Genomic DNA, 9,578 nt, shown 5'->3' on the forward strand with positions numbered 1-9,578 from the left:
CTTCAGATCAACCATTTATTTTAAAAAGCTTCTTCATTTTGTTAAGTTGTTTAGAACAATAATAAAGCAGTGTTTAAAAAATAAGTCTAATAATTTGATTCAATTCTATAGGCATTTATAATTATTGACTTACCTCCTTACAGCAAACAGCCTTTTTCAGTTTAGCCTGATTAGAAGGGGAAAAAATTGCCTCTGCTTCCCAGCAATTTTGCCTCTTGCAGCAAACAGCAAGTTTACTTTCAATTTCAGTTTAAGTATGGGCCTTCCGATGATCAGTTGTATCAGGCTGCAGGGATTGCCACAGCCTATTGCGACCTCAGCACACCCCATTTTCTCATTTTGCTGCAGGAGGTAAATTGCTGAGAAGCAGAGGCCATAGGGTGGGGGGCATTGAGAGGGTGGGGCTACATTGGGTGTATAAGATGCACCCAAATTTTCACCCCCTTTTAGGGGGCAAAAAGGTGTGTGTTATACTCCGAAAAATGCAGTAGGTTGAGAGCATACATACTATGATGGCCAAGGCTTTAAAATGGGGGATGGAGGGGTTGCTACCAGGCAGTTGAAGACCTGTCCTTTTTTATGTGCAGCCAACACATGTGATACACATTTTTTAAAAGTGGGGTTTCATTATATGATCACACCTACTATTTTGAAGCCAGTGACTATCGCTAGGCAGCAATTAAATACATCACTTATTTTTAAAAAATAAACTTCTCACTTATTCAGCAAATAAGCAATGGTAGATTCTTACAATTGTTTCCGGACACCTAGATTCATGCTCTTAGTGGACAGTATTTTCTGAGAAATTATAATAGAGCCTTCTCCAATAGCAAAAAATTATGTCTTTTTCATCATTCTTTTAAATTTTAGATTGGTCAATGTTACTTTCAATTTACTACACAACAAAAACATTTCTATTTTGATAAAGTAAACATGGAATATGACTGAACTTTAGTAACACTTCTGCAGATATTCCCAAAGTTACAGGTATGCTATTACATTCCATGCTGACCAACTTTTTGAAAATATAAATTTATTTTCAGTAGAAAGTGAACCTAACTAAAGTTGTTATTACTAATGGATTGCCTGTATTGAAAAATAGTTTGTCACATGATCAATACATACAATTGCTATATTTTGAAAAAATGAGAATTTCAAGTGCTTTAAAATACATTATACTTGAATTAAAGTTTATTATAAACCTTTATTGATGTTTTTGTCATAATGATGAATTTCAACAGGTAAATTGAGACTATAAAAAGAACTTCATTTCAAAATAACATCCTATAATATAAATAATAATGTAAGGAATACAATACTATTGGGAGTTAATGTAAACCTTATACCTCTCCCCCAAAAAAGGAAGCAAATAAAATTGGTTTATAAGTTTAGTTAATACTCAAAAATGCAAGCTTGGCTATCAAGTCTGATGCAACATTTTAAAGACATGTTAATGCTTACTCTCATCTTCCCAATATGCTTATGACTCTCTAGGGATTACAATCCACAATATGTGAATTTCTACATTAATAGCCAAGATTTAAAGTATTAAAATAAGGAACACCAACAATCTTCTAAATTTTGTTATTGAAGTTGTAAGAAAATACTTATCTGACAAGCTAAAACAAGACAGCATGAATTAATTTACATATTTCAAGAGAAATATGGAAAACAATTTGTATTATTATTTCCATTTGCTATGAAACAATAGCTCTTTTTATTTCCACCTTTTTAAACTGGAAAAAAACTCCCACATTATGAAATCTCCCCATCATTTTTCATAATAAGCTGCAACTCTTTCTTCAATTAAAAAAACTACTATCAACATGACAAGCTTCCTAAATTTGATCGGAATGGAGGAGCTGGGAACCTGGCATACATTTGATATTAACCCATCTAATCTTTGAATATTGCTATCAAACTTTCTACAATTTATCACTAATGAAACTTCACAGATCTGAAGCTTCATACAGAAAACCAACTATGAATGCAAAATTCCTAAAGACCTCCAAATATTTGTTAAGCAGTTTCAACAGAGAGCTTCATAGATTCTCTGGTGACTAGAAACATTCTATCCAACAATTAAAATGTTAAGCTAATTACTGCTTCATAAATTAAGTACACATCAACATGTCTTAGAGATACACATTAAAATAAATACAAATGTCACCTTTATTGTAATGTGGGTTCTAACTATCCTCTGGATTTTGTGTTATATAACATATGAAGCATCTCCAAATCAATCCTCAGATTGGGTTATCACCTGAGCCACTAATAAGTAGCCAATTCTTAAGCCATGTACACACTGCAAGGAAAAAGACAGTTAAGTACATAGCATACTAGTGTGTGTAAGTATATACAAGTATGCTATAATGCTATAGAACACTTCTAAATATCAATTATGCTGTTCCTCTTCAGCTGAAACAGCAGTACATAATGTGTTATGGTTAGTTAACTAAGGCAAATCACAAACTATCTTCACAATGTACACATTATACCACTGTCGAAGCAACAGCTTACTCAATTAGCTACTGAGGGGTGTATGACATCTACAATTCTTAACAACTTGGGATAAATTGTTAATACACTGCCTAGGTCTGTAACAAGGAAGGCACTTTCTAAGGTAGCTAGAGGAAGTCCTACCGTGTCCTGACAGGTTATTCTCAAGTCTGCATTCTCTGATATGCCCCTGTTCTCAGGGTGTTTGCCTGCTTAAATCTGTGGACAATCTACCATTATAACTTTCAGGCAGGCCTTCCATAAAAATAACATAGAGGTTAGTCTTTCTTCATCTTTTTTATGTCTATTAAAACACTATAAGGATCTAAAGCAGGGGTGTCAAACTCGATATCATTGAGGACCATATCAGGATTGTGTTTGACCTTGTGGGGCTGGGTTGGGCGTGGTCAATTTGACATCACTCGTGTTGTGGCCCGAGTGCTCTGCCAGCAAAAACGGGCTCCCTAGCTCTGTTTTCGCTGGCAGAGGCACTGCAGGCCAGCCCTTTGCTGTTACCAGGTTGGCCCTGCAGGCCAGATCTATTCCCCCCGTGGGCCAGATCCAGCGCTCAGGCCTTGAGTTTGACACCCCTGATCTAACGGGAGAAAAACAGGTTAAGACAGAATTAGCTGAGGATTCAGAAACTGACTGCCTCTTAAGTTAAAATTAAATTTAGTTGTGAGCAGAGTTGTACCAGGAAGAGCTTCTATACAATCTAGGGGTGGCTCCTGAACTGTCAACTCTTGGTGGAAAAGCAGCTCCATGCTGTAGTTAGGAGCAACTTTGCCCAGCTGACCAGCACACCAGCTGGAGCAGAAGGGGATGGCGCTTATCAGTTCATGGCTGAGCTAGTGTAGATGTCTCAAATGAGACTGTCCTTGAAATTGCAATTAGAGCAAAGTTCAGCAAAAAGTGGATATTATCGTATAACACAAAATTATGGAAGCCACATGGATTGTCAGTTTGTTTTGAATGCAATTCAAGGTATCAATGTCATGCCCTTACATGGTTATAGATTAGGCCAGTCAGTCATTTTATTTTAATACTAATCAACAAAAAAGTCAGGGTAGAAACCTTGCATCCCAAAGATAGGTTTGCTATCTCTATATCTTTATGACAAATTGGCTCTTGAAGGCATTTTCTGCAGGTGCTCAACTGCAGAACATCCTCCACAAAGATGAAAGAACCACGGTTTCACTTTTAATATTTAAATACCTTTAAAAAGCATGGTCTTTTAAAGGTATTGGGGGTATTGGGGCAGGAATGGAGAATGTACCAAATTTAGCTGTTTTGATGTTGTACAATACTGCTTTTATTATTGTATTATTGATACTGAGCATATTTATTAATTGATATACTCCACACAGTGATTACTTGATAGTTATTGTTATGCTATGCTATGTATTACATATTGTCACTAGAAATGCTCAGTTAGATAACAGAAGCAGCACAAAAACATACCTAGTACCCAATTATTTAAGATTTACTAACTTTCAATTGCCAAGGCAAAGGAAATACAAAATGTAACCAAAATATAACTGCACTAAGAAAACAATTAAGAGAAAATTATAATACAACCCCATATTGTAAATAAATATAGAACTGAAAGTTATTTTCAACTTTTGCCTAAATTCTTAAAATCTAAGGTTTACAGTTAAACAAATGTGCACACTTCTCCAATTGACATTTCCTACAATTATCATTACCAAAAATGCATGTGCAAAAAATCGCTCTCTTTATAGAGTGCTTTCTAATGAGATTAAATTAGGAATGTTAAGAAAAAGTAATCACAGCATGTAAGCAATTTCATTTTCACTGGCATAGATGGATTTGTTAGACTAAATTAGAGTACAAGTATTAAGAACAACTATATTTCCATTTGTTACACAATTTAGGAATTTCATTTTTGCTACATGCCAATTAATTCACATTTCAATGGACTTTGAGTGATTTGGTTATATTTAGAAGTAAAAACTTGCTGGCATGTGATTATTATAGATTGCTACTAAATCAGAGTGTATCTAAAACTGCTGTTAAGTCACCAATTGTTTCCAAAACCTTAAGCTGTCAAAGATAAAATCATATATTACAGTGTTCAATCAAACTTCAAATGAATTTTCATTATCAAACTTTATCCAAAATTTCATCACAAAATGTGTGATCATATATAATTGCTAGGTTTTATAATGCTATTGATAATTCTCAAAATTATTAATTAAACAGAAGAATTGCTATCATATTGTACTACAATCATATTTATATTAATTCAAGGGAGCTATTCAGAAACATTTTTTTTAATTAATATGAAATTACTTGCTTTATGAAAATAGTACAATGGTAATAACATGTTAGACTTTAATATAATGAACTCCATTTTTTAAATCTATTATTGACAATCTAACTTTCTTTACACATCAACCAATACTACTATAATTAACCATTAATCCTAGGAATTAAAAATAACAAATTATTAACTAGGCAAGATTGTCCATTATATATCATGAAATATTTTAAAAAGTATCCCAAACCATTGGAATGAACACCACAAGCGGATTGACTTCTGCTCAGAAAGATTAAGTCAGGGATGCCAAACTGGTGGCCGGCAGGGTGGATGTGTCACCCACAGGTCATGCCCACCCCGGCTCTGCAAAGACAACAAATGTCACGATACATTGTGATACATCACGTGAAGTATGACAACCCGTGGACTAAGTGGAAGAGGACAAAAAAAAAATTAAAAGCTGTGATTTCAGCCATGGGAGCTAAAATCTACTCACATGAAATTGGATCTAGGTTAGTGTAGTTCAAGCAATCAAAACGATTTAATTTTAAACTATAAAAAATGAATATGGTTCTGTTAACTCATAAAGCTCTAATAAACATTCTGTTTACCATTATGTGAACAAGTAAACACAGGGAAAAACCTCTGACTTTGCAGATCAAGGACTATAGCTTAAAGCAGTGAATTCAAGTTTGTTTTTATCAGAATATTCCATAAGCAGTGTGTCATCCAAATATTCCAACCAATAAAAAAACAGGGAACATTGTTTTCATCAATTTCCCTCTGTAATGTCTGTACTATTCTTAAGCTGTTATAGAACATCCCTAAACCCTGTGGAACAGATTTTCAGGGGACACCTGGAAAGAACGGGAAAGAGTGGAAGGAAGCTGGCCTCTTACATCGGCAGAAATGTTTTATCAGATAGTGCTGCAATGGTATATAGATCCAAGTTGCATTATTTTTACATTTAACATGCATTTATTGGGCTTCCTTGTAGACTTACAGAGTCCCATATACAGTGCTACCATTCTAGGAAATGGTATTTACCACATATACAGAACCACTCACCCAGTAAAGGGAAAGGTTGCCCTCGCACATGTGTGCTAGTCATTCCCGACTCTAGGGATGGTGCTCATCTCTGTTTCAAAGCCGAAGAGCCACCGCTCTCCAAAGACATCTCTGTGGTCATGTGACCGGCATGACTAAACAGCAAAGGCACACAGAACACTGTTACATTCCCACCAAAGGTGGTTCCTTTTTTTTCTACTACATTTATACATGCTTTCGAATGGCTAGGTTGGCAGAAGCTGGGACAAGTAACGGAGCTCAGTCCGTTATGCAGCGCTGGCAATTCGAATTGCTGAACTGCCGACCTTTCTGATCAACAAGCTCAGCGTCTTAGCCACTGAGCCACATATCCATATCCCCATATCACCCAATACATATCCATTTTTCCAAGCCCTTTCCAACTATTCAGAGTTATACAGTAGGCTTATTTCTCAGATTACAAATTATTCTACCAACATTTAATATTTCTACCCAATAGACACAAGCCCTTCTCTAAAAAGCATTCAAGACTGCAGCCCTACACAGTCTTACATAAGGGGAATTCCTTTGAGCTCAGTGGTCCATTTACATAAATGTGAATAGGATTGCCCTATCAAAAAGTAATCCTGCATTTGCCTAAATAACATCAAACAAAAGTCCATTAATTTCAGATCCCATTCCCTTCTGTATATACAGTTCTGCACAAAATATGCAATTGAGTTGCATAATATTAAAAATGTGAAATGCTGCATAACAAGACACCTATACAAACATATTAGATCAGATCAAAATCACATTTTACTTTCCACACTCAAAAGTGAAAGATAAGTGAAAGATTTTAGCTGGGTTATTTTCACATTTGTGCACACACATGCACACATATACACACACACGGAATTTAAGTATGGTTACAAAATATGTTCTGGTACACAGGTTCTCAGTGAAAAAGTATTAGAACATCCCAAAGGCTCTGAGCTAAATTGGGAAGGTGAAAGCCAGCACTGATGACAACAATTGCAAGCTAGAGGCATACTGTTGCCAAGAAAATGACAGAAAAATGTCAAAAAAGTCACCAGCAGTTATGTTTCATTTGAAATAAATTTTACTTTTTTCTAGTTAATAGAGTTGCTTCTAGCCATTATGAACAATATTAAAGGGTCTGTATTAATGATCTAGAAGATAAATAATACAAATTGCTTTCCTTTTATTTGCAGCATTACTACAAAATCTCATTATGTTTACGGTAAGCTTGAGGGTCCCCCCCCCCCAATTTTAAGATTAGAAGTATGAAAACCAAAGTTCTTTCTCCACAATTAAAATGTACGGTGTTTCTGCAAATAGAAAAGACCCTAACCCACCTTGAAAAGAAGCCCTATCATGTTTTGAGCGCATGCGATCAAATTAAACCCCACCCACAAAATTAGCCCTAATTAAGACCCTGCCCACCCCGGGGTGCAGGGGGTGGGGCGAGGCACACAGTAAAAAATAAGCTGGGGTGGGGATAGAGTGATGAAGTGAAGTGTTACTGGTAGATGGAATGTTTTGTTTTTGTCACCTTTATTATTTTCATAAATAACTCAAGGCAGCAAACAGGTCTAATACTCTTCCTCACAACACCAACTCTGTGAGTGACTGGCCCAAACTCACCCAGCTGACTTTCATGGCTAAGGCAGGAGTAGAATTCAGAGTTTCCAAGTTTCTAGCCTGGTGTCTTAACCTTTATACCAAACAGCCATCATTTTTATTGGTTTTGTATGGCACATACTGGAAAGGGAAAACGCACAACCCATTTCTAATTCCTACCCTATCAAAAGGTAGGAATTTTAACTCTAATTTTTGCTTTTTGCTTAAATAAATTTTAGAATAAATTGATTTTATGCAAACATGCTTAAGAACCATAATGTTCATTATGTGTTTATCAAGCACACATCCTAATTGGCTGTAATTTACTGTGTGACAATCAATCATTGTCACACAGTAAACATTTAAAATGTTAGCCCACATTTTAAAAAGTAATGTTTAACATAAAAAGATCCTGAAATCCTTCATCATTGTATAGCATCTTATATACAGAATAGATTACAGACTGCTAAAGCTTATAATCACTTACTACCGTACATAGTGAAGAATACAACGAAGTATGCCAACAAAGTGTAGCTAAACTTTTAAAGAATACAATTGTACAAATTGAAGTTTAAGTCTCTGAGCTAGTGGTCTCCCTAATAGTTTACACAATAACCAAGTGGCAACAGTTATGAAATGCATTCACCACATGCAGCAGCAAATATTTCATAATCAATATATAGAGTGTATATTAAGAGTATATAATACACAGAGAGAGAGAGAGAATATACAATATAAATTAAGAGTGCTTGTCTGCCTCTCTTCCTTCACACTTCTCTATTTCAAAGTTTGAAATCTAAACAGAAAAGGGCATTTCAAATGTTTCATTTGGAGACTGGAGAAAACTTCAGACCTAAGGAAACTTCCTCATCTCTTGTTTTTAGCTAAAAGGTATATTGTTCCCCTTTTGATTTCTTTGAAATTCATACCCCGAGAGGATCTATGTAATAGATTAAAATCCGGGGGTCGGTGCAACTGCTTGTAGAATTGAGTCAGGGGTTTTTTTTGGGAGGGGGGGCAGAGTTTGTCGCGGAATCATGCTAACAAAACCGAATTATTTCATTTATAGAGATGTGAGAAGACCCCGAGGGCTTTCGACCCTCTTTCCCAATCAGTCTCCAAAGCTTCTCCAGATCAGCCTCCCTTCTCTCCCCCCCCTCCCAATGACCCCCATACTTGGCGTCTTGATAGCCCTGCGATAAAATGAAAAGTGCCTTTCCCCCCTCCTCACCCCGACTCACTTCAGACAATCGCATTCACGCACACACACACAACCACGACTTTCAGACGGCACCATCTGCCGCCTTCCACACGGCCCCCTTAGGCAGCGCTCCTTTCCCACGGCCGAGCCTTACCGAGCTTCCCGCGGGATTCTTCCAGTTTCTGAATCTGGTTCTCCAGGAAGAGGACGGACACCCCGAACGCCATCACCGCCAAGAGCTGCAATTTAGGCGGCAACATAATCCGGAGCAGCCCCATCGGCGGCTGCAGCAGCAGCAGCAACAGCCGCCACCGCCACCTCCCTGGTCTCTCACACGTCCGCCCGGAGATCACGACATGACGCGGGGCGCTGACAGGGGAGGCCGGGTTGGTGGTGGTGGTGGTTCGGGGAACAGTCTCTGCGGGAGACAAAAACGGCGGCCGCAGACGAGCGAGGGGAAAGCCCGGCGCCGGCGAGAGCTCCCGGGGAAGGGGGGGCGAGGAAACAACCACCTGGGCTTCTCACATTCCTCGCGGCGAAACCTCGCGACGGCACACGCCCACCAACCGCCTCTGAGAGAGGCTCAGTCCGGTGGCCCCGCTCCGCACACCGTCCCAGGCACGCGCCCGGCCACCCCAGCCACCAACTTGCGTGCGCTGCTCAGCAACCGAACGCCCGGCCTTAATTCACGCCCCTTTAGCTTACCTCCCCTCCCTCGCCGACCAGCCAGAATACAGCTCCCGCCCCAAAAGCTGACGTCCATTGGCTACCACTGCCCTTGTCCTTCTTCGGTTGGCTTATCCATCCCATCCGCCCGCCTACCGAAGCTTCCTCGCGCAACTGGAAAGGAACTGAACCGACACCCCTCCTTCATCCCACTTTACTTACTGATTGGACGACGTTGTCCCGTAGGCCTAGCGACTTTCC

At 38.3% G+C, this 9,578-nt stretch overlaps 1 protein-coding gene across 2 annotated transcripts in view; it reads right to left on the reverse strand.

The window, feature by feature from the left end:
- HS2ST1 (heparan sulfate 2-O-sulfotransferase 1) overlaps positions 1-9,325 on the reverse strand; it is a 103,024-nt gene extending 93,699 nt beyond the window's left edge. Inside the window, exon 1 of one of the 2 annotated variants that reach the window (XM_032217377.1) lies at positions 8,806-9,325. In XM_032217377.1, the coding sequence (XP_032073268.1) occupies positions 8,806-8,929 (124 nt within the window). In that variant the 5' untranslated portion in view covers positions 8,930-9,325. The remainder of the gene's footprint in view (positions 1-8,805) is intronic. The other variant, XM_032217378.1, reaches the window with a different exon arrangement.
- Positions 9,326-9,578: the final 253 nt, after the last annotated feature.

This window comes from Thamnophis elegans, chromosome 5 (assembly GCF_009769535.1).
Source record: "Thamnophis elegans isolate rThaEle1 chromosome 5, rThaEle1.pri, whole genome shotgun sequence".
NCBI classification, from domain to species: Eukaryota; Metazoa; Chordata; class Lepidosauria; order Squamata; family Colubridae; genus Thamnophis; species Thamnophis elegans.